Source organism: Leuciscus leuciscus (genome assembly GCF_965113295.1).
Source record: "Leuciscus leuciscus genome assembly, chromosome: 2".
Taxonomy (NCBI): domain Eukaryota; kingdom Metazoa; phylum Chordata; class Actinopteri; order Cypriniformes; family Leuciscidae; genus Leuciscus; species Leuciscus leuciscus.
The window spans coordinates 5549984-5574366 of NC_138726.1; the positions used below are offsets into that span (position 1 = coordinate 5549984).

The 24383-nt window shown below is 39.0% G+C and overlaps 3 protein-coding genes and 1 long non-coding RNA gene across 11 annotated transcripts in view; 2 read left to right on the forward strand and 2 right to left on the reverse strand.

Moving 5' to 3' along the window:
- neo1a (neogenin 1a) overlaps positions 1-12655 on the forward strand; it is a 177613-nt gene extending 164958 nt beyond the window's left edge. For 4 of the 7 annotated variants that reach the window (XM_082160896.1, XM_082160897.1, XM_082160898.1 and 1 more), the window contains exons 19-28: positions 376-483; positions 931-1125; positions 2325-2384; positions 3438-3576; positions 3701-3936; positions 4873-4965; positions 5526-5684; positions 6395-6643; positions 8320-8444; positions 10777-12655. In XM_082160896.1, the coding sequence (XP_082017022.1) occupies positions 376-483; positions 931-1125; positions 2325-2384; positions 3438-3576; positions 3701-3936; positions 4873-4965; positions 5526-5684; positions 6395-6643; positions 8320-8444; positions 10777-10860 (1448 nt within the window). In that variant the 3' untranslated portion in view covers positions 10861-12655. Of the gene's footprint in view, positions 1-375; positions 484-930; positions 1126-2324; positions 2385-3437; positions 3577-3700; positions 3937-4872; positions 4966-5525; positions 5685-6394; positions 6644-8319; positions 8445-10675 lie in introns of all 7 variants that reach the window. The other 3 variants (XM_082160899.1, XM_082160900.1, XM_082160902.1) reach the window with 3 other exon arrangements.
- A 1502-nt stretch (positions 12656-14157) lies between these two features.
- rps17 (ribosomal protein S17) lies at positions 14158-19943 on the reverse strand. Its single transcript, XM_082161069.1, has 5 exons — positions 19878-19943; positions 18921-19072; positions 17603-17708; positions 14499-14564; positions 14158-14275 (listed from the first exon to the last, which is right to left on the reverse strand). The coding sequence occupies exons 1-5, from the start codon at positions 19878-19880 to the stop codon at positions 14198-14200; spliced, it is 405 nt and encodes a 134-aa protein (XP_082017195.1). The 5' UTR covers positions 19881-19943; the 3' UTR covers positions 14158-14197.
- LOC309492196 lies at positions 14571-17596 on the forward strand. Its single transcript, XR_014203449.1, has 3 exons — positions 14571-14886; positions 16070-16499; positions 17270-17596. It is a non-coding gene; the product is annotated as an uncharacterized lncRNA (long non-coding RNA).
- A 665-nt stretch (positions 19944-20608) lies between the features above and the next one.
- Positions 20609-24383, reverse strand: part of csnk1g1 (casein kinase 1, gamma 1) — a 55042-nt gene continuing 51267 nt past the window's right edge. For both annotated transcript variants that reach the window (XM_082160999.1, XM_082161000.1), the window contains one exon: positions 20609-24383. This exon is cut by the window's right edge and continues 211 nt beyond it. The gene's annotated coding sequence lies outside the window, so the exon portion shown is untranslated.

Sequence of the window (24383 nt, forward strand, 5' to 3'; positions counted from 1 at the left end):
GACATGAGGGCGATTAATACATTTTCATTTTTGGGTGAACTAACCCTTTAAGGCCCGGGTATAATTCATTTTCCATGTTCCGCTCCATCTTGCGCACCTAATGATGAAAATTACGTCACGCGGCCCGTTGAGAAACACGGATGGTCGGAGTATATTTTGGGCTTTAGAAATGAACTCTTTGCGTTAATTTTAATTTTATATCGTTTTGAAAAACTTGCATGCCATTTTCAAGAGAAGATTCAGTTTAATAACCCATCAAGTAAAGTTTGGTTGTGCATGTAAACACACTTAATGAGCATTACATTTTGAAATAAACATCAAGTGTGAGGGAATTTCTCTATTTGTAGTCTTGAATCATTTTGTCTTTCTCCCCAGTCCCAAGTTCTGCGCCTAAAGATGTGACTGTAGTGAGCAAAGAGGGACGACCACGAACCATCATCGTCAACTGGCAGCCGCCTTCAGAAGCCAATGGCAAGATCACAGGTGACAATGTTATTAAAAATTTAGCACCGTTTATAGACAGTGACAGCTTATTTTGCCTTAAACCACAGTCACACTAGACTTTGAACATGCAAAAGTGTCTCTTTTCACTGTGGTGTCTCTTTTGAATTATTCAACATTATAATACATCCAAAAATGTAAAAATATTGCAATCTACTCCACTTTACTGCGATCCTGCAGATTTAAAGATTGCTTCAGCAAAGAGGTCACTGTGTGACGTATCAGTCTTTTATTGGTCACACGTCTTCACATGATACAAAATTCACCAACTTTAAACTCAAGAACGCAGCAAAATGTGTGTGAGCTTGCGTTTCTCGTCTGCATTTGCATCCCGTGAATGGAAGTCAGTGGACCAAAAAAAGGTGTTTTGTGACAACCACATATAATCATCTATAACGTGCCTCTGTATCGCTTTCTCTGTCTTCCCAGGTTACATCATTTATTACAGCACTGATGTGAATGCAGAGGTTCATGATTGGGTCATTGAACCAGTAGTGGGAAACAGGCTAACCCATCAAATTCAGGAGCTGACCCTCGATACCACCTACTACTTCAAGATCCAGGCGCGTAACTCCAAGGGAATGGGTCCCATGTCTGAAGCTGTCCAGTTTCGCACTCCTAAAGGTAAACCAGCTGATTCACAGAGACAGTTTTCATCTGATGAATGAGAACAATCACTGCTGCCTGATGAAAAGACCAGTATATGTAGGGATATGAATCCCAAGATACGATGGGATACTGGTGTAACCGCCAAGCTTCATATGTGGCTTAACCATCAAGATGTCTCTGATCTACCAGAAGAGTCCAACTAGCATGCTGTTCTTTCTTGCAGGGTTTGGTTGCTGAATTATGTTAGCTCTTTCCCCGCCAGTGTTTTTGAAAACCTTTTTTAAACAAAAAACCTGTTTTATTCTAGCTTTGTGCATTTCTTTTTTATAAACATTTGGGTAAGTTTCATAAAAAAGCAACATTTTGAGCAAAAAGCTGAGAAAATCGTGTTTTTGTCAAAGACTACGTCTGGATCAGATTCAGAACGGAGTAGATCGAGTCCATCGACACCCACAAAGCTTCACAGTCCTGGGTCACATTTCATTCAGTAACATTAGGCAGTTTTCATTTATATGCTGTTTAGTGTTGATGATCGCGTTATTTTACATATGCATCTGCTTACATATGCTATCGCTTGTTTCTGCATCTTCTTCGCCTGTGTTTTGGTCAGGAGATTCTGCACTTTTTTTTTTTAGAAGATGTGCAATAGCGCCCCCTACTGTATAACAGTGAAAACACGCAAAGTCGCAAAATTTCTGTCAATGGCGGGAAAGATTTAACATATACGCTATTTTTTACTTAATCTCAAGCTTAACCCTTTGCATTTACCCTGACCTCACTGATCTTTCATGCTTAGCTCTGACTGCACGCCTCTCTCCCTCTAACTTGTCTCTTCTCCTGCTTTGCCATGCTAGCCGAACCCTCTGACAAAATGGCTAATGACCAAGGTAATTGCTCTCTCTTCTCTTATTCCACTAATGTCCTCAAATAGAAGTGAGCAGCATGTTTTCCCTGCGCACTGAAATTCATCAGCAGTCACAGAAAGATCCAGTTGGTGTATAGCTGGAAAACATCTTATTTGCCTGACTGACTGCTGTTTACTAAGAGGTTATCAGTAGGATGCACGTGGCTACACCTTCATACTACTAACTGTCTTTCTCCAAGTTTTTCTCAAAAAGTTATTTTACCAATTGATTGAACACGACTTTAAGCTTTACACGAGAGTTGTAGATTCCTGTGCCACTTGCTAATTCTTCTTATTTGAACTCTTGTAGCTTCAGGACCGGTGAAAGTAGGAAGACCATCATCACCAGATCAAGGCTTTGGATCAGTTGGTAATTTCTGGGGTTTTTTTTATGTTTCCAAAAAGACACACTGGAAGTAACCTAGCAATGGCTTAACAATGATGTAGCATAGCAACAATCAAGAACACGCCTTTGTACTATACCTAGTATTACCTAGTAATACTATAACAACCACCGACTAGTCCCTTAACAACGCCATTGCAACTACCTAGCAACATCACCTAGCTACCACCTAGCAATGCCCTATTAATAACATAGGCCTACTAACATACAACATGCTAACACACCACTCAGTAGCCCCCAACAACCTAGCAACACCTTAATAGCACTTAGTAACACCCTAGCAATGCCATGCAACCATCTAACAAAGCTCATCAACAGTATATTATTAATCTAGTAAACACCTAGCTTAACAGTGCCCTACTAATCACCTAGCAATGCCATAACTACCACCCAATAGTCCCTATCACACATAGCAATTTAGCATATCGTAGCAGCTTTGCAATTCCATAGCAATCACCCAGTTTTCCAACAACCTAGCAACACCTTAATAAAAACTTAGCTACTACCTAGCAATGCCTTATCAACAGCATATTAACACCCTAGCAAACACCTTGCAACAGTTTAGCGATGCCATCCCTTAGTCTTTAGCAACCACCCACAACAACGTAGTAGCACCATAGCATTGCCATGCAACCACCTAGCAATGCTCATCTCAACAGTATATTAATGACCTAGAAAACACCTAGCTTCGCAGTGCCCCACCAATCACCTAGCAATGTTACACTAGTCCCTAATAACAACTCTAGCAACCACTTAGCAACACCTTAGCAGTGCCTTGCAACCATATAGCAATGCCTTATCAACTACATTTTACCACCCTTTGTAAACACTTAACAATAGCTTACCAACCACATAGCAGTACTCAACCAACTCCCTCTCAGTTTCTGTCTGACAGGCCATTCTGTCATAAACATTCACGGCTTTAAAAACTTGCAGGCAAGAATTTGACAAAGCAACAGTTAGTCTTGATACATTTTCCTTTCCTTATAACGTTGTAACCACAGATTTTCCATGTTTCAGGGAAACCAGACATGTCTGGCACTGGTGATAACCACATCCTGGTTATTGTCATCATTGTGTCAGTGGGAGCATTTACCATCATTGTGGTGGTGGTTGGCGCCTTCCTGTGTACACGCCGTACCACAACACAGCAGAAGAAGTAAGTTCCTCACAAAGTTCAAGTTCAGATCTCCTGATGATGAGCAGTCCTAATCCTCAGTCCTGGCGTAAGGGTAAATGTGTTTGCCACAACCTTCCCTCAAACTCTTTGATATGATCTCCAGGAAACGTGCAGCCTGCAAGTCCGCCAATGGATCCCACAAGTATAAGGGCAACTCCAAAGATCTGAAGCCACCAGACCTCTGGATCCACCACGAACGTTTGGAGCTAAAACCTATTGACAAATCGCCCGAAACCAATCCAGTAATGACTGACACGCCAATCCCCCGATCCTCCCAAGACATCACCCCGGTTGACGGCTCCATGGATCCTATGCTCCAGAGACGTAACTCGTACCGTGGTAAGAACTGTGATTTAAAGACCCCATGAAATCAAAAAGCTTTGTCTGTTAAGGCCATCTATATATACCTTATATGCCGGAGAAATAAGCTCGCAATCATGTTTAGAATGTTGTGCTTGAACTTTCGTTTTTGGGGTAGCTCTGAATAGTTCTATGGTTTTGCTATCGAAGAGTAATTAGCTGGTAAAGTGGATTTACTTATGATTTACTTATCATAACAAATGGCACCCGAGCGGTTCATTCATAAATCTGTAAGATCTTACCTTCATGCTGTGGAAATACAAACCGGAAGACTGAACACTATGAGCGCAGCGCTGAAAAGGGGCGAGGCTACATAAGGTCTATACTAGTAAACTCCTAGATATTTTTGTCGTATTTATAGTATTGCTCTTCTGGGAAAATGGAAAGCCCCCCCCCCCCACCCCCCAACAACGCAACGCTATGATGTAAACTTAAGGATATTGGCTATTTTAAAAAAAGACCCAACTTCCGGTTTCATTTGGAAATACATCAACACAGTAAAGAAATGTCTAACAATTTCATGGGGTCTTTAAACCACCTTCACCTACTGCATCATCCATGACATCATTCCAGCTGCTGCTTCTGATGGATGCTTCAATGTCATGTCTTCTATTTGTCATTATTGCTTGAGATTGGCATGTTCCTTGCTTAAAATGGAAAAAATGTGCAGCTTTGTTTCTTTTGTTTTCGTGGCATGTATGGTGATATCCATCTGCTGCTGCCTACTCCTACAGCTCTCCGTATGTGTGCGTTTACACTGCCCTCTAATGGACAAACAATAGAATCTCACTGCATTAGTGAAAACACCACATGATCTTGGCAACTTACTCTAGGAAGTCAGCTGGTAGTCTTCACAGGGCTCTTGTATTGGGAGCCTGTCTCAATCTGATTAGCTGGTCGCTGTCTGATTTGCAGGCCATGAATCAGAGGACAGCATGTCTACACTGGCAGGCCGTCGGGGAATGAGACCTAAAATGATGATGCCCTTTGATGCACAACCCCCTCAGCGTAAGTGTATTATCCTGAACCAGGGACCGGACCCCTTTTCTTTCAGTTAGGATATTAAACAGTTTATGCTCTTTAGAATAACATATAGTCCTCAAACAAGGTTCCCTGAGCTCATTATTGTAGTTGTAGGCCAAAAAAACATACTCTACTCAAGTACATGGATGCAAATGTCTATAGCTGTTGCTGCATTTCAAAATGCATCAGAATGTTCAGGTCAACTGCTATGATGGCCGAACAACAGTTTATTTTATTTTAACTTTCTACATGTTTATAGTTAACTACCTAAATAAAAACAGGTAACTATCACCCCTTTGAGTACAGAGGTTTCCTAGCACCACAGAACGAGAACGAGTTGACCAAGCATTTGCGTCTGCATTTGTCTAGAGTATGTTTCTAATCTTACAGTAATTCTTTAACCTAGAAACATAGCATGTCTTTCAGTCTCTGTAGTTCTTTGTTTGCATGAGCAGATGTTATAGATGCACCATGCTTGCCATAATCTCATAGCCTTGTGTGCGAGGTCTAAACCATGGCGCTCTATTATGTGTGTCCGTTCGCAGCTGTGATTAGTGCTCACCCCATCCATTCCCTCGATAACCATCACCATCATTATCACTTGGGCAGCCTGGCCTCGCCGACACGCAGCTATCTCCACCACCAGAGCAGCACACGGTCCATCGCCACCCCCATCTCTCATCTAGACAGGGCAGAGTCCACAGGTGAGAGTGCATTAGTTGGGCCTTTGTTAAGGCCCTAAGTCCACGATGAGTCACTCCATATGAAGCTGGATATGATGTTCTTTCCTATCAAAATGGAGGTATAATTGGTTGGTGACCAAGGAATTGTAGTGAAACTTTCCATATCTCTTTACTTCCCTCTTTATCTCTCCGTGTGAACATACCTCCTTCTTCAGTGCTTGCTTTAGACGAGTAAACGCTTCATAACATTTGTATCACTTCTCATATTCCCTCCAGCTGAAACCAACTTAAAGTGGTAGCTGGTATTACATGGTTTTTAGCTGGTTTAAGTGGGTCATTCACTGGTTCAAGCTGTTCTAGATGGTTGACCAATTTGAAGGCAACATGAAATTAAAAGTTACCCTATTTACTTTCTTGAAGTCTACATGGAATGAAGATTCTGATCTGTTTTCTAAACGCATGTTATTGATCTTTTGAGTACGATTCATCTATTCAAAACTCTTATCTTCTGTTCAAATGGCAGACTTCTTTCTGGTGACGCATACCATATTATTAAATCATTTAGTCCACTAAGGAAAGGCCCCTTTTCACTTCTTGTTTCACTCAGAAATACGTTAAATTTGTTGCAGATTCATGTTGACTTTAAGCTGGCTTTTTAATGATTTCAGTCTTTTAGGTTGCACACATGCAAAACCTCACATGTGCTGACCCAGGTGCTGTTGTAATTACAGAGTCTGTAAGAAACACCCCTAGTGCCGACCTGCTCCCTCCGTCTGGGCAGCCATCCTGTACCACTGACCTTTCAGAGACAGACATTAGCTACCACAGCTCAGTCACTGAGGAGGAACCAGTTTTCGCTACGCCCACAGCACACGTTCGTCCCACACACCCACTCAAGAGTTTTGCAGTGCCGGCCGTCCCAGCTCACCCCATGTATGACTCGGCAGCATTGCCTAGCACTCCATTGCTGTCTCAGACAGGTAACTATCCTTTTTACACCAGATATGTACATCTATCTTGAGTTATCCAATCTGCAGTGTCTAAAATAATGGCATTTAACATATAAAAGATGTTTAACATAGTCAGGCACATTCATTGAAATGAAAGCTAATCTATTAGTAATCTCATTGGCAGAGTTAAAGGATATAAATATAATATCTTATCATCATTGAGCTAAAAAAATAATATATATATATATATATATATATATATATATATATATATATATATATGTATATATGTTGCCAAGCAAGATTTACTCTATTCCAAGCTATAAAATGAGAGCATGTGTAGCATAAGTAATGTTTGTGGAATATTGAGCCTAAATGTATAAAGTGAGAATATATTTGGACCTAGAACAGAACCTTGTGGGACACCACAGTTTAGAGTTGCTGAATAGGAAAAGGCAAATTCCCAATACTGATGGAAAAGTTCTGTCTTTAAATAGAAAACTTATTTATGTCAGTACCTTGTACAGTTGCCAGTACCAATAGTTGTCACATTTCAAATGAGCCTAACCTTATATATTGCGTTTATAATAGGACCTAGAATAGAACAACAGGAAGGCAAATTTCCAATACTGATGGAAAAGATTCTGTCTTTTAAAGGGGTTGTATAATGCCCTTTTCACAAGATGTAAAATAAGTATTTGATGTCCCCAGAGTGTGTATGTGAAGTTTTAGCTCAAAATACTCCACAGATATTTTTATAAAGCATGTTAAAATTGTCACTTTTTGAGGGTGAGCAAAAACGCAGTTTTTGTGTCTGTCCCTTTAAATGCAAATGAGCTGCTGCTCCCGGCACAGGGGGCGGAGCTACAACAGCTTGTGTCCTTTTACCTCACACAGACATTGCACTGAAAATTTCAAAAACTTTTAGCCTTTAATGTTAAAACCGGAGTCAGACAATGATGGAGAGACTCAAGAAGAAGAGACAACATGTAGAAGCAACAGGACATTTCTGAATGATTAGTTGATGAATTTATGCAGCTGATGTGTAGTTATCTTCTAGTCATTGATTAGCATATTCTATCATGATAATCTATAAATCGCATTCCCGGGGGCGGGGTTTATGTAAATTTTAGGGTTAGTGATGTCACTAACCCGGTAGGAATGTAGTGTAGTCCCGACCAGCCGTTTGTTGTAGTCCTTAAAAAGCAATTTCTTTAAAATAAAATATCTCCCTTTGCTTTGAACTTTGAGCATTGTAACTTTGCAGATGTTGTTTAAGCTCAAACTGCAACATTACACACTAACTAAAGGTAGAAAAGTGAAATCATAATCAACCACCCCTTTAAATAGAAAACTAATTTATGCAGGAACCTTGTACAATTGCAAGTACCAATAGTTGTCACATACCAAATGAGCCTAAATGTATACAGTGTGAATATAATAGGACCTAAAGTAGAACCTTGTGGGACGCCACAGTTTAGAGTTGCTGAATAGGAAGGAAAATGACCAATATTGCTGGAAAAGGTTCTGTCTTTTAAATAGAAAACTAATTTATACCAGTACCTTGTACAGTTCCAATAGTTGTCACACTCCAAATGCTCTAAAATTAAATGCAATTTGTGCATCTTTATTATGAATAGTATATAGTATAAAGTTTCATGGTTAAAAGGGAGAAAGACAGACACTGACTTGTGCGATTGTTTCAGGGCCTCACTCAGTTAAAACAGCCTCTATCGGTACATTGGGAAGGACGAGAACTCCTATGCCTGTCATAGTTCCAAGTGCACCGGATGGTTCGGAAGGCATCAGACTTCATGAAGATGCAGGGAGTGTGAGTACTTTTGCTTCTATAATGCTCTGTTCTACAGAGGTTAGAAGACATCAGGAATATCACTCGTTGTACAAACTTCCATGTCTCTGTACATTTCTTGTGATTTTTTTTACAACAAAACCATGTACACGAGTCATTTCTGTTACTTTTGAATATGCTTGTGTTATAATTATTTCTGGTCAAGCCTGGGAGATTAAACTATAATAAATATAGTTTGATTATTTATACAGTGGCAATAAAATGCATCTAAAAAATTTGTAATAAAGAGTTAAATTTAGCCATCTGCTCCAAAAAAACATTGTTTTATCCAATTTATTATGATAGGGACAATGTATTGCATAGTAGAAATGACTTACTTGCTACATTTGGCATTGCTTTCAAATTATACATTTCATCATTATGCATCAAATCCTATGGCCTAGGAGTTTCTAGTGCATACATACTATAATGTTCTATGGATACTGTTACATATCAAATATACTGTTAAAGGGATGCTCCACTTTTTTTGGAAATAGGCTCATTTTACAACTCTCCCAGAGTTAAACAGTTGAGTCTTACCGTTTTCGAATCCATTCAGCCGATCACCGGGTCTGGCGGTACCACTTTTAGCATAGCTTAGCATAGATCATTGAATCGGACAAGACCATTAGCATCTCTCTCAAAAAAATGGCCAAAGAGTTTCGATATTTTTCCTATTTAAAACTTGACTCTTCTGTAGTTACATCGTGTACTAAGACCGACGGAAAATGAAAAGTTGCGATTTTCTAGGCTGATATGGCTAGGAACTATACTCTCATTCCTGCGTAATAATCAAGAAACTTTGCTGCCGTACCATGAGTCCAGCAGGCGTAATGATATGACGCAGCGCCTGAAAATAGTCGACCCTATAGTCTACCGAGCTGGGGACTATTTTCCATAGACAGTATATAAACTGGACATAGCAACATAGGTTTCAATGGAGAAAAGTGAAGTCAATTAGAAGCTCTCACTTCCTGATGGCTGAGCGTACAGCGCAGACTCAAACTGAGCTTGACGACGTAGATGTGACGTGAGCAACCCGTCTGTCTTCTAGTAGCTGTGCCGAGAGAAATCTGAATCATTCCCCTCCGAAACTTGCAGAGACGGAGAGTGTGAGTAGGAGGTGTCCATGAGCTAGGAGCAGGAGAAACTTTTGCTAAGTATCCTAATTAATTACTTTGTCATTTTGCCTCCACGTCCCCCCGATTGCCCGCGAGCTTCTCCTCCAGTCCATACGGTCATTTCTCTACTGCGCGAGAGAGTCGCGTGGTTATGACGCAATCGTTAGCCTATTTTTACAAAAACTGCATCTACGGGGCCATAACGTAAGCTATAAGGTAATGGAGCCTTTTATACATTTTCGTGTTTCTTTAGAAATAAATAATGGACAAATGGAGTCTTTAAACGCCTCAGATGTAAAGTTATTTGCTGTCAAAGTGACGCCAAAATGAATGGGAGTCAATGGAATGCTAACAGCAGGTGATGGTCCGCTAATCAACGGCGGCGCCCAGAGGAGCATCAGTTTTTTTCCGAAACACTGCCCCCCTGCTATTTTCAGGCGCTGCGTCATATCATTACGCCTGCTGGACTCATGGTACGGCAGCAAAGTTTCTTGATTATTACGCAGGAATGAGAGTATAGTTCCTAGCCATATCAGCCTAGAAAATCGCAACTTTACATTTTCCGTCGGTCTTAGTACACGATGTAACTACAGAAGAGTCAAGTTTTAAATAGGAAAAATATCGAAACTCTTTGGTCATTTTTTTGAGAGCGATGCTAATGGTCTTGTCCGATTCAATGATCTATGCTAAGCTATGCTAAAAGTGGTACCGCCAGACCCGGAGATCGGCTGAATGGATTCGAAAACGGTAAGACTCAACTGTTTAACTCTGGGGGAGTTGTAAAATGAGCCTATTTCCAAAAAAAAGTGAAGTATCCCTTTAAATATCGAATATACTGTTACATATCGAATATATTTTTAAATGTACAATATAATGCTAACATTTTAACATGTTTTTTTTTCTTTTCTCTCAAACCTTTACCTGCTTTCCCCTTTTAACGGCTGTATTTATTATCTGCTCATTACAATTAATTTTGGAAATTTTGCTTGTTTAAATGAATGCTGAATGATATAATGCACCACACTACCGTACCCCTTCATCCATTACCACGCATGCTACTGTGCTATTTGATTTCCCGCTTTTCTTCCGCAGTACCATTGACCCTCCCCAATAAAACCCAAACCCCAGCTCACCCCAACCCCACCCCACCCCCCCGCCCCCGCATCCGCATTAACCTTCTTCATCTCCTTCAGAATTACGAGACGGACGAGTTGACGGAGGAAATGGCCCATCTGGAGGGCTTAATGAAGGACCTAAACGCCATCACGACAGCCTGAGCACAATCCTCACAATAACACTATAGACCTTCCCCGCCACGGGGAGGACGTCCTGTTCAGCACGGAGGAGTTCTCAATCATTCGCTAAACGGAGAGAGAGAAAGGAGAGTGAGATAGAAAAAAAAAAAAAACAATAACGTTTGGGATACCTTGCTTACTCTCAGGAAGGAGAAACCCATCAAACGAGGACAAGTGGACATTCTGAGAGAGGACAAGTGGTTACTTCAAACGAGATGATTGCGATTTTTCTCTCGGCATCCTACGTAAATGTTTCCTTTTATTTTAGTGGAGACCGTTTAAAAAGACACCATTACATTATCCTACGAAAAAAGGAAAGCTACAATATGCTGGTGTACGTGTTGGTGCTTGTAAGGCACACTTTACAGTGTTTCATTTGTGTCTTTTTTTTAATGTTTTTGTATCTATATTATATATTGCCCCCGTTCCAGTGAGGTGAACGTTGGACATCGTCCTTTTTATTTCTGCAAAGCATTTTGTATTAAGCATTTTGATTGATGTCTCTCTCTCTCTCTCTCTCTCTCTCTCTTTTGTATGTCATATAATGTGCCATGTCTTATTATTTTCTTAAACATGTTTTGTATTGTTTTATATGCATATACACTTATCAGTTTGTATATATGTTTAATACGGACTCATGTTGTCACCACAGTAACGTTTTTGACCTCTCGTGACAGTTTCCGTTAAGTCAGAGACACGCTGCTTTTAAATTTTTGCAATTAGAAAGGATTTTTGCAGTCTGCAATGTCACTTCCCCTTCAACATTTTGCCTGTTTTAAATGGGAGTTCCCTTCAGATATGCCTTATATTAAATTTGTGTGGAATGGCAGAAATCAGTTCAACTGGGAAAATGTTTATCACACAACACTGTGATATTCTTGTAACGCTGAACTGTTAATAACGACAACGTAGACCTCCATCACACATGCTGGACTTGGTGCTGAAACTCAGAAACTTCAGGTTCTACACATGTAACTGATAAATGAATGAATTTGGTACATTTGAAAGTGCTTTATATGGTTGATTTCCTCTTGCTGCATTGGTCTGAATTCTTCTATCAGAGCTTACACACAAACTCAATGAATGAATGACATTCACTGTGAGATTTTACAGGCCACATTCTTGGCACTTGATGCAACAAAGTGCAAATGCAACAAGACTTTTATGCAGAACTCCCAGTGCTCATCTTTTATTTTCCATTATATTTCTTGTATTCGTTTCATATGAAGAACTTGTATAAAATCTCAACCTGCAAGGCAAAAAAACAACAAAAAAAAACAACTGTTCCTACTCTGCTGGATATGGTTTTGTTCTGTACTTTTACCCAAAGAAAATATGTAACAGCAATCATCTTTTTTTTTTTTTTTTTTTTTTTTTGAGTGTCGTTTGGACTGTAAGGAATTCTGGGTAACTATTGGAACATGTAAAAAAAAAGAAAAGCTTGGTAAAAACAATACAACCTATTTGGGTTAAACCGATCAAGTTGTAGACAGTCAAACCTTTATTGCACTTTTTCAACAATTTCAAGAAAAAAATCAACTTTTACATATCCTGTGTTTTGAATATAAAGCTCTATTTGTGTAATGTAGTGTCATAGTTTAGCATAGGCAGCTGGTCTTATTTGTTCTTTTGCCTCTGGAATAATATTTGAGCGGCAGGTTTTACTGTGTTGCATTATGCAGAATTCTGTTGTTGCTTATTTCTGTACAAAGATCTTCTCGCTGTCTCTAGAAATACTCTGTGGCTTTTTAAAAAACAAAAAAATATTCTAAAAACACTGCTTTTGGCTGTTTATTTATATGCATCCTCTTTAAATTGAAAATCGCTGTCATTTTCCAGTATGACACGATTACTGAATGAGGACTTTTAACTCTTTCCCTGCCATTTTGAATTTTTGGCCAATCTGTATTCTCACTGTTATACGGTAGGGGGCGCTATCACACATCTTCTGAAAGAGTGCAGAATATCCAGATTTGAACAGGGAATAATTAACTTAACATTTTGCTTTCTTAAATGATACATACCCACATTCAAGTGTTGATAATAAAATGGTGTTTTTTGTTTTAGCTATTTATTCTTTTGGTATGTTCAGATATTCATTCAACAAAATATCCTGCAGGCCCATAAAAGTTGTGTGAAAGTAATCAAAAATGCTGGGGAAGAGTTAACCATCGTTCTATAATAGGGCATAAATGGAAACATTTTTACAACTTGATTTTTCCATTGGGAAAGCTGGTTTTCATGTAGTGAAATTACTAGTCTACTAGTCTAGTATTCATAAACGTGTAGCATTTTTAAATCATATTCAGCTGTATTGTTTCTAGACTGTGCTGTGACAGGGATTTACTGCATTGTAAATCTTAATTTAGCTTAAAAACTTTTACGTAGGAGTCTTAGCTTAAAAGCGATTCGGGACCGATCTGAGAGCAACTCTGAGTAAGGAAAAGACAAAAACTTTCATCTTAGTAAGGAGGCGGGGTTGACACCGTTGCTATGTATGAGACAATCTTTTGAAGACTGTGATTGGTTGGTTGTCCAAGAAGGAAAAAAAGTGATTTTAAGTATATGCGTAATTTTTCCTATTTGACCGTTCTCACACACACACATAATATATGTGTATATAAATCCTTTTTATTTTATTTACCATGCTGTTAATTTCCTATAAGGTATTTGCTTGGCTTAGAATGATAAAAATTGTTCCACTCTTTCCAATTACACTGATTGCTGGCATGTCTATTTAAGTGGTGGTTTGAATGTTGGTTTTAATGTATCAAACATGGAATTTTCCCAGTTGCCAAATATCGTAATGTAGTGATTACTTTCATTTCTGGCGCTATGGCATTTCTGTGCTGTTTCGGAGATGTTAGCGCGTCTCTAATAAGATCAGTCACAAACATGATCCCTGCACGATCTAATCTATAGCGTCTTATTAACTCACTGTTATTCATTATCTGCAACACATTTCTTCTCCCTCTTTGTCTTCCTGCCATTTTCTCCTCTGCTAAAGAAACTCTTAAGCCTCTTAAAAGTCCTCGTCCGTGCTCCTAACAATTTTGACCTTAAGATCTCTTTTAAGGGTTAAGATGCTTTCTGAATTACTTTTTTCTTTACTAGGATTTATTCTTTAATTTTAAGAGTAAACGCCCACATTTCGAAGAATTTTCTTAGAATTTTGTCACTAGGAGCTACTCTTTGCATTAAGATTCTTTATGAATACGGGCCCAGATCTGCAGGATGAATATGATCATGAGAATTAATCAAAAATGACAAACGCAAGGGTTGTTCTTCCTTGCAGTCTTTATTAATGTGCTAAATTACATTAGACTCCTCTGGGTGTTTTGAAGTTCATGCCGATGGTTGGCTGGGTGACCTGCAGGTTAGGGAGGTTTCCGAAGTCCTGCAGAGAGAGAGAGAGAGAGAGAGAGAGAGAGGGTTAATGTCGGTTCAGGTCCGTATACCAACACTAAAAACATTTCACATCAACAGCTCGTTGTTTCCAGGACATTTGATGGCTATTTTCCCCTCATCGTTCACTTTAACCGTTGCTGTGACGGCACCGTAAATCAACCAGAGTGAATATTTGCAGCTCATCTACACAAATTAAGGTCAAATCAACTTACGAAAGCCTTCAGCATTTCCTTTGTATCTGGATCAACCTCAATAATCTCCTGATCCAAAGCAGAGACCTGAGAACAAAGAGAACAAGTAAATGAAGTGAGAGACCATTAGGTGTGTTTCCATTACAGATTTGCACAAAACTCTTGCGATTTCTTGTCTAAACGTCGACAGAAAACTATTACGAAATGACGGCGTTTCCATTGACCGATGTTATGCGACTAATCCTCTTGCGTGAAGTCACTCCAAAAATCATAGCAACGAACTATAGTAGGTTTGTGTATATCCCAGCCACTGCACTGGCCATTATTATTAATCAAAGGAGACGTAGGCGTGTTATCCAATCATTAATGGCAAGGAAAGACCCTTATACTCGTGAGCGGCACATATGAGGTTAGGCATGTGCCGGTATCACATTTTCATGCTGCGATTAATTGAGTGATCTTTTATCACGGTATACGGTATTATCACGATATTTTAATTGCACATGAGAAACAGATGGATTGGAGGGGGGTGTAAAAAATAAAATAAAACTTGCATCACAAGGTGTAATTGTGATTGTCAAAACATTTGGTAACTAAACTGAATTTTATTAAGTTTAGTGACAACATGTTACAATGATTACATGGTACAATGACTGGTAGGCTACTGTTTGTATTGCTTAACACAAATTTAACGATTTCAATTCAATACTTGGGATTTGATTTCAATCTTGATTCAATATTGACTAATTTTGGATAAATATTAGGAAGGCTACAGTAGATAGCCCACATGGTATTTTTTTCTCATGAAAAAAAATCTCTCACATAATGCTATGAAACCATATAGAGCCCTATCAGCTGGTATTATTAAAGGTTACAAATAACTAATTAAATCAAATATAATGTGGTTTTCATTATAATAACAATTATGTAGGCCAAAAGACAAGTAAAAATATAATAAATATGTAAAAAGTGCAGTGCACATATTCAGCAAAATACTCCTCTTTATCTATATTTGTTTTAGTCATCTAACATGCTGCTGGTCATTAAATGGTTTAAATGTAACGTTCTGTGACACAATTGTTCTCCTGTTTCATATCAAAAGTAACCTGCTCTGTCTTGTTTGACGGTCTTCGTGTCCTCTTTGCTCCGCGATTTTTCTCTGCGTGAGAAAACGGATGTGTCGCGTGTGAAGAGTCTCGCGCTGAATGCGTCGAGTTGGCAGCTCTGCTTTTAGAAGCGGGATGGATCCGAATAGATCGGCGGCGGCCATAGACTGTAGGCGGCGGCGTTCCTCCTTCCACCATGCTGCTTCTCTATGTGAGGACTGTTTACATTAGACTAGAATGCGCACCCGCCGCATGCTTATACACATGGCGATTGTTTGAATCAGAGTGCGCACGTGTTTCGCGCAGCATATACAACAGTGTTTGTTTAAGCGGCTGATGGAAAATAAGCTATAATGCGCGTTCTAAAAATCTAATTTCGGATCTATTATTTTTCACGGTATTTTGAAGTGCCCGCGATAACAATATCGTGCATATTCATTACCGCGATTTATCGCATTACCGAATACCGGCACATGTCTATATGAGGTGTTTCTCCCTCATTTCTGCTTCGAGCTCTTGATTGTGGCATTTCTTTGAGGTTTAGAATCCATTATTCCTGTAATTCTTCTGTCTTTTATGAGTTTAATAAAGGTCTCGTATTCTGTCCAAACACACCGCATCATTTACGTCAGGTGACTGTTAATGCGCAAAAAACTGTTTCCATTGCAGTTTAGCGAAATATTTCTTTTTCGAATTGCCTGAAAAACCTCCTCATGCGAGCGGAAAAACGTTGCGATAAATGGGAAATTTTGCGAAATTGCTGTTTCTTTTTGGGTGTAATTTCAATTTGCGCAATCTGAAGGGTAATGGAAACGCGGCCACTGACGTCCATTTACTCAACGTTGATCATTGTGAAATTTGCTATCATGCAGCAAATTATATCACTTCTACATAAGCAAATAAAGGGTTAACAGTAGTGATGCTCCGATCAGCATTTTTGGGTCCGATCACCGATTACCAAAATCATGATCTGCCGATTGCCGATCACTGCCGATCACAGAATGGAAATATGCTAGAGTCAAGAAAATCTTGAAGAACCACCAATATTTATTTAATTGTAGTTAGAAAACAAGATAACATAAGGCTACTGTAGGCCACCTTTTCCAAATAAGGCACAGTATAATTTTTAAAACAAAGAGGGGTCAGGCAGACTACAATGGATGTAGTTGAGGAACTAACTACATCAGATCCAAAAAATAAAATAATGACAATGACATTTGAGGTTATTAAAACAGTAAGTCCCGACCCTCGACTGCCAAAAATAAAAGTGTTCGAGCGAGCAAAATCAGCAGGCGAGAGGAGATCAAGCGCGAGAGTGTGGGGAATGATCATGCGCGCGCGCGTTTGAATGAGCTCGCGAGTTCCCGTTTCCTCGCGCGTAGATCTGTTATCCTCTCGCGAATGTCATTTACCGCGCGCGCCAGCATCAGTTGTGCGCTCGTTTATAATTGCCATTGAATTGCCGTCATAGGAGAACTCATTTTGCCACTGTTAAGCAAGCTCTGCTCTGCTGTTGTGTTGCCGCGCATGCGGAAAAGTTGCGCGAGTTATTTACGTCACGTGATCGGCTTTTTTGATCGGCGCTTTTGGGGGTTGCCGATCAAGCTATTTTTTGCCAATATCGGCCGATCATGATCGGCGGCCGATCAATCGGAGCATCACTAGTTAACAGTTTATAGGAACAAGAGCTCTTTGAGGAAAAACCTGAGGAATTCACTGGATTGAATCTTTATTTGAAGCATCTAGTCTCTTTCAAAAGGTGATTTACTCGATTTTGATCGCGACCGTCGACATCAGTGTTTATATCTGAACTTTAAACTTTTATCCCAGTTCTTCTGTGATCATTTGAATGATTGTAAGACAGAAATAGTGATACTGTGCGTTTCATATCTATACATGAGAACCGCTCTCTCCGGCTCAGAACACAGATCTCGCTGAGATCGTACTTGTTAAAGGTTTAATAGAGAGCTTTTTCATCTTTAAACGATGAATCGTATTGTGAAGTGAAGAGTCGCTGACCTCTGGGACGTAGTTGTCCCGCCTCTCTCTCTCCTCCTCCTGCAGTTTGATGGAGATGCCCCTGACGGGACCCCTCTGGATGCGCTTCATCAGGTGGGTCACATACCTGCAGAAACAACAAAATAAGGCTTCGTTTCGGTCGTCGCATGTCTCTATCTTATAGTAAGATATCCACGTGTAATAGGGCTGCACAATATATAGAAATATCGCAAATGTATATATATCGTACTTTTGTAGCTTTAATAAGAATCAGGATATATTTAATTCATACAGTGAAAACTAAGCAGTGTTTTATTATTACATTTGATTATTCAGTTTGTGTTGTTTAATAACCCTAATGTATGATAACCTGAACCCCGTGGTTTACACTGATGTTAAAGTAACACTTCTTATGCGACAGTAAAACACTGATGTTCACAGAAGCTGTAGGGATGTTTTCTTGTCACAAAAAAATGTGAAACACGCATGTAGATTATATCATTTTAGATGCATTTTAAAGATAATTTAAGTTTATTTAACACACAGTTTAAGCATTATCGTATTGCATTATTCAATGAGTTCTCGCATTTTCTGCAATATTTTGCAGCCCTACATTACAAGATATTATATAGAAATATTGTATATATATCTTGCTAAAATAGTACATCTGTCTGTCAATTTCCATCCATCCACCCTCACAGGCCTACATTATACATGTGTGCATTACATAAAACATTCTGTACTTAAAATAATTGTAATATTAATTTGCAATCGTTTATTGCAAGTTATTTTATTGGTTTTATAATAACTCAAAAATAGTTAATTTATGCTAGAAAACAAATGGCACAGATTGAATTTTATGATTTCTGAAGAGGGCTTGAAACTATTGTTAATTCTCAATAAATGACATGAATAAATATAAAACTGATATCGATTGATGCAAGATTTTGCCAAACTCACAGACGCGGTCTCATTTATTTTAGGCCTGTCACTATTACTGAACCACTCTGGAAAAACTATTGGCACATCTATTAATTTTAACCTGCAAAATGCAACCATACTTTAAAGATATTATTTTAGGACATCATGAATTTGACTATGCTTACTTTATACATTTCTTTGCACATTTTTTAATCGACAAATCCAGGCTCACCAACAAACCACTTTTTTGTGGAAGAATTTAAAAAGCCTATTTGATCCCTAACTATCATATTCATCGACCATGGGTTTTCCCCCTGGCAATCTGAGATAGTTTAAAGAATCTCACTATATTACCAGGATAAGCCACTGACACCATGTTGTCGGTATCCGTCCGCCTGAAGTGCTGGACTTTACTCACCCGGCGATCTTGTTGCGCAGAGGTTTGCTGGGGATGATGGCGATCTCCTCACACACTCTCTTGTTGATGTGGAAGTCATTGCCCAGTCGGGTGTAGTACTTCTCAATCACGACCCGAGCGGCCTTCTTCACGGTCTTGGTCCTGACGCGACCCTGTTAACACACACACACACACACTAGGGTCAGTCAGGGTCACATGGGACAATTTCACTCCAAGTTTATATTCACAATACATGCAGCTTTATAGAAATGGCTTATTTCAATGTTGAAATATAATTATATTTTTGCCTTGTGTAAATACTGAGATTGTTGATGCAATGTGTATATTGCAAAAACATCTGTAATCATATTAATTGATAACATTTAAAGGGATATTTCACCAAAATAATTGTCACCAAACAGTTGCTGGTCTCTATAGTAGGAAAAAAAAAATCAAATACTATGGAAGTCAATGGATCCACACAATTATTTGGTTACAAACATTGTTAAAAACATCTGATGTTCAACAGAATAAAGAAATTCATACAGATTTGGAACAACAGAATTCATTTTTGGGTGAATTATCCCTTTAAGCTCACAAAAACTAGCCACACCGCTAACGTCAATACCAGTTATGGTTTTAACAGCGTTTGTCCCCCATTTACCCATAAACACGCAGTTTAAAAGCACCACATACGTTTATATAATCACAATAGATCAATTCAATCCAACATAACATTATCTAACTCTCGCTAGCAGACTTTAACGTCTGAAATTCAAAAGTTGTAAAGCGGGAGATGACGCTGTTTTTTTTTTCATTCAACATCCTACATAATGCAAATGCAGAAAGTCAAAATATTCAGTACATATGAATCGTAACAATACTAACAAAACATTCCGGTGCTTTAAAACGCAGTAAGAGTTGCTAAAAAAGCGGATTTGTGCGGATTGACAAGGATTCACTGTGAAACATACACACCATTTTCACACGGTCTGGAGAGGAAAAGGATGAAGAACGACCGGAGCGGAAGTTTATAACACTCTCCCGGAAGTGACATAAAAGTCTCTGGATAAGAGCATCGCCTGCTTCAAATTAATGGCAGACATAAAAACGGCAGTTTTATTAATAACTTGAACATATTTTTTAACAAAATGAAGAAAGATAAGAAAGTTACAACATAAACTCACTTAAACATAAAAATGTTAAATAAGGAAACAACTACCAAATGTGTGTGTGTGTGTGTGTATATATATATACAATTTTATAAGCCAACATGCCTTCACTTTGGTTAGAAGGATGCATTTATTTTGCAATATTGGGAGCAATATTGTATATACAGTGTCTAAGTATATACAGTGTCTAAATTACTGAAAGTAGCCCAAAATGAATGTGCGTTGTGTCCTCATACTATAAATACTAACAAAATTAAAGCACTGGCAGACTAATATATATATATATATATATATACACATACATATATTCTGACAAACATTTCCTACAATTGATGCATGTAATTACTTAATAAAGAAAGCAATTATATAGCTACTTATATGCAGTATATTTATCTGTTGCTGTAATTGTAATTCTTATGAATGTTAATAAACTGGTGGTACTCTAATAAAGCTGTAATGGTATTTTTATTTTGTGTGTGAACTCATCAGTTAAGACAAAAAGTAGCTCTAGAAAAGATAGACAGACTCACTCAGAGATTAAGAGACATTTTCTTTTATTTTACATAAAAAAGGGTGCAAACTTGAGTTTCCCTTTAAGAGTGGAGGGAATAAAAATTTAATTTGAAAGGTTATGTATGGAACTTTATACGACTCCTCAGGAAAATAGGCATTTTAAATAAGATTAAGATTAAGGCCTTAATCTTTCTGCAACTTAAAAACAAAATATATTTGAGAGAGAGAGAGAGAGAAAGAGAGAGAGAGAGAGAGAGAGAGAGAGAGAGAGAGACGGGTCCATCACAGTTGAAGCCCTTGAGAAAGTAAAATCATCGAAGTACTTTTAAGTAACATTCATATTTCAACACAATAAATTCATAATACAATGAAATTTAAAGTATCTTTGTAAGTATGACCCGAACAAGAGAATGACTCTTGCAGTACTGTACAATTTAGTTTTTAATGTCTGAAGTACAGAAACATCCTTATTGAAAGAAACACAAAAAACAAAAAACAAAACAAACAACGTGAAAAAGAGAAGTCAAATATTGCAGTGCTTTCCTACCAGACTCCTGTAATATAATCATTCCGAGGTCATTAAAAATGAGTGGTCCTTAAAAAAAACACGGAAATTCCCACATTACCTAAAATCTTGAGACGGGAATGATTACATTTTCCAGAGAGAGAGAGAGAGAGAGAGAGAGAGAGAGAGAGAGAGAGAGAGAGAGAGAGAGAGAGAGAGAGAGAGAGAGAGCTAGCAGACACAATGTTTGAACTCAAGCGCACAGACAGTAGCATGTTTAAGGCATTATGCAGCCACAGAATAACAGTGTATCAACTTCATGCCCACTATGTTCTTCAGTGCCCCCATTTACACAAGTAGTTTTTCCATTGCTTTCGGGAATCAAAAGCCATGCACATAAAAATCTGCATTAACGTCACTGACTTCAACTTTAGGAGAATATCTCTCGTTCGCCCTCTCTGCGTGAACATCTGCAGGACATTCAAGTGACCAGAACCGTGATGCGAAAGCAATGGGACACGAACGCCTCTGGGAATGCTTCCTAATATAATTGTGTATTTAAACCTCAGAATGCCAGGATACCATCTTTATTACGGTACAAAAACATCATATCCTTTAAAAAAAAAAAAAAAAGACAAAATGACAAAAGGGAAAATTAAAGATGAAAGATGGTTTGGAATAAGCATCACCTTGCAGTCGACGAGAGCCAGTAGTCATTATGATCGCATTAACCAAGATTCCAGTAATGAGGAATAACGTCAGCTCTACTTCAAATAGCATATCAGAGTATGATTTCAGTGTCTAATGTAGTGTCTTTTTCAACCAACAGATGGTGCCTTAAAAATAAAACAATTAAATATTCGCAATCCCAGTCTGCACATCTGGACATGCAGGACTACCTTTCCTTATCCATCAATCCGACAATTTCACATTCCGCTTATATCCACAAAACGATTTCCGGAGTGGCTTGTAACAAGCCAAGGCCTTTGGACGTCAATTAAGGGGTTAAAGGAGTTAAATCCTGCAAAAAAACAAACAAAAAAAACATACTTCTTCGAGCCAGACGCGCCTGGCGAGAGCAAGCAGTGCACATCCAGAAATACTAAATCATTTTTCCGACTCTAGCGAGGCACGTAATACATATCGTTAAGAGAAGAACGTTAAATAAAAAGGTCACGCCCCGACGCGGATTTCCAAGAGTATCATTCAAGTACTTTTCACAGAATAATTTAGACCCAAAGTGACTCGCATCACAGTGGATGAGCACAAGGAAAAAAAAAAAATCTATTAAATAACCGTCACACACGCATTATTAGTCCCTATAACCGGCATATTTCAACGCAACTCCCGTTTCCTAGATCGTGGAAATCGTTCCTGAAAGTGAATGGGTCAAAGTGAGAGCTCACCGAGTTACTATTTACATGGCTGGATAACCGATGAGTTGAGCGGTGGAAACATGCTGACAAAGAATCTTGCGTTTCTATTTGGTCCGACACAGTCCTATCTAATCGATCGATCCACAGCTTTACAGGAACATTCAAAAGCACGCCATCCGAGAAGGATTCCCAACACACGAAACGGGCACGGTGGAGTCTTCAAACGGCCCAGTTTACCCCCGTTCCTTATGAAAGATGAGTTCAGAGGTCAGTAGGATTCAGTAAACAAGGGCCCCCAGCGAAACTCTAGTGCAGTCACACACTCCTATGGCTTCTCTCTCAACTTTTTTTTTTTGTACGGTGATCAAAATAAAATAAAATAATAGTTACTGTATATAATTTATCTTACATTAATTCACATTTACTATACATTAGAAAGATCACGAAATAAAAACACGGATTTAATGCTGTGAATAGGTGAATGGTGAACCGTTCCCCCTCCCCCACCCCCCCCAAAAAAAACAATAAAAATGAGCAAGGCAACATCACGACTGAGATTAGCGATTTTTCCGAAGAGTTAAAAAAAAAACGACGACGACAACAGAACTACAGTAATCATTTCACATATAACCCAATTTGACGTAATTCCCGTCTTAAGGATTGCGTTTGGGAAAGGACCGCCTCATCCATGCAAAGAGGTCAAGGGCTGCCCCGTCTCAAATCGCGTATGGCCACTATAACAAACCAGTCAGAATTTACAAACGGCCCACTTTTGCTGACGTTTTCTGCCACATAATTCGATTCGGTGACTCGAACCCCCCCTCCAGCAAGGGAACGAGACGCGTTTCGGGTCAGTATGAAGGCATTATCACGTCTCATCACAGAGTGGACCCTGCCGAACAGTGTTAAGGCATTAAATCGAGATGTTTCGCAGTGTAATTCTGCATCCTCCGAAGGTTACGCCTACTAAAAAAAAAAAAAAAAAAAGGAAACAAACGGCCTTTAAAAATCGCATTATTTACGGCTTACTATGAACACGTTGAGGCTTACTTTGCGACCCACAAGCCACTCTGGCACATGGTTATTCTCATCCTGAATAATTAGCAGTTTTTTTGTATTTTTTTTTTCCAGGCATAAAAAAAAGAAAAGAAAACATCAATCGGGAACTGGTCGAGGGAATAATAAGTGACTATATGGACAGAAAGATACAAAAGCGCAGAGGGAAAGTCTTACTGGCCACCTCAGCCAATAGAAAAGCAGCCAGCTGTACGTCAAAGCCACACGATATCGTAGTAAGAGGAGAAGAAAGCAGCATGACTGGCTGGTGGGTTGAAGTGGGACGAGTGCTTTAGAACAAGCAGCTTAAATACTAGTCAGTGGCGCGACGAGCGCCACTGGAAACAGCTGCTTATGTCACACTTTCACAAAGTTTTACGTGTAAAGGCCGGCTAGCATCATTACGACAGTTATTTGTTTTGCGCTTCACTCCGATAGATGCGACGAAGAAATCCGCTAGTCATATTCTAAGGCTTCGACCACTTTCTGGCAGCGCGAGAACCAACAATCAGCCACCGAAATACACAAACGAACATTTAAAGAGGGGTTAAGTAGAAAATAAAAAGCCACCGTCTCGTCTCGAGGTGCTAAGAGGGATGAAAAAGGTCCAGCGTGGGCGAATTTGTCTCTCTCCCTCTATATCGCACCTGTCGTGGAGGAAGAGACACATTCAGAGAACGTCCACCGACGAGAAGAAAAAAAACCCCGAAAAGAAGCAAAACAGCAAATGAAGTGCAGTGCTGTTCCAGTGCTTTGAGATCCATAGCTTTGTGTGAAGATCCTAGAGACAGTCCGAGGACGAGGCCCGTCGCTGCCTAAATCAAGACGGAGTGGAAGAAACAACAAAAAAAAAAAACTAAGA

Excerpts from the sequence above, each read along its gene's own strand:
- rps17 (XM_082161069.1), bottom strand. Across the intron at positions 17,709-18,920 it reads CTGCGCAACAAGATCGCCGG|GTATGTGACCCACCTGATGA; the intron begins GTGAGTAAAGTC and ends TTGTTTCTGCAG. Across the intron at positions 14,565-17,602 it reads GGGACAACTACGTCCCAGAG|GTCTCTGCTTTGGATCAGGA; the intron begins GTCAGCGACTCT and ends CTTTGTTCTCAG.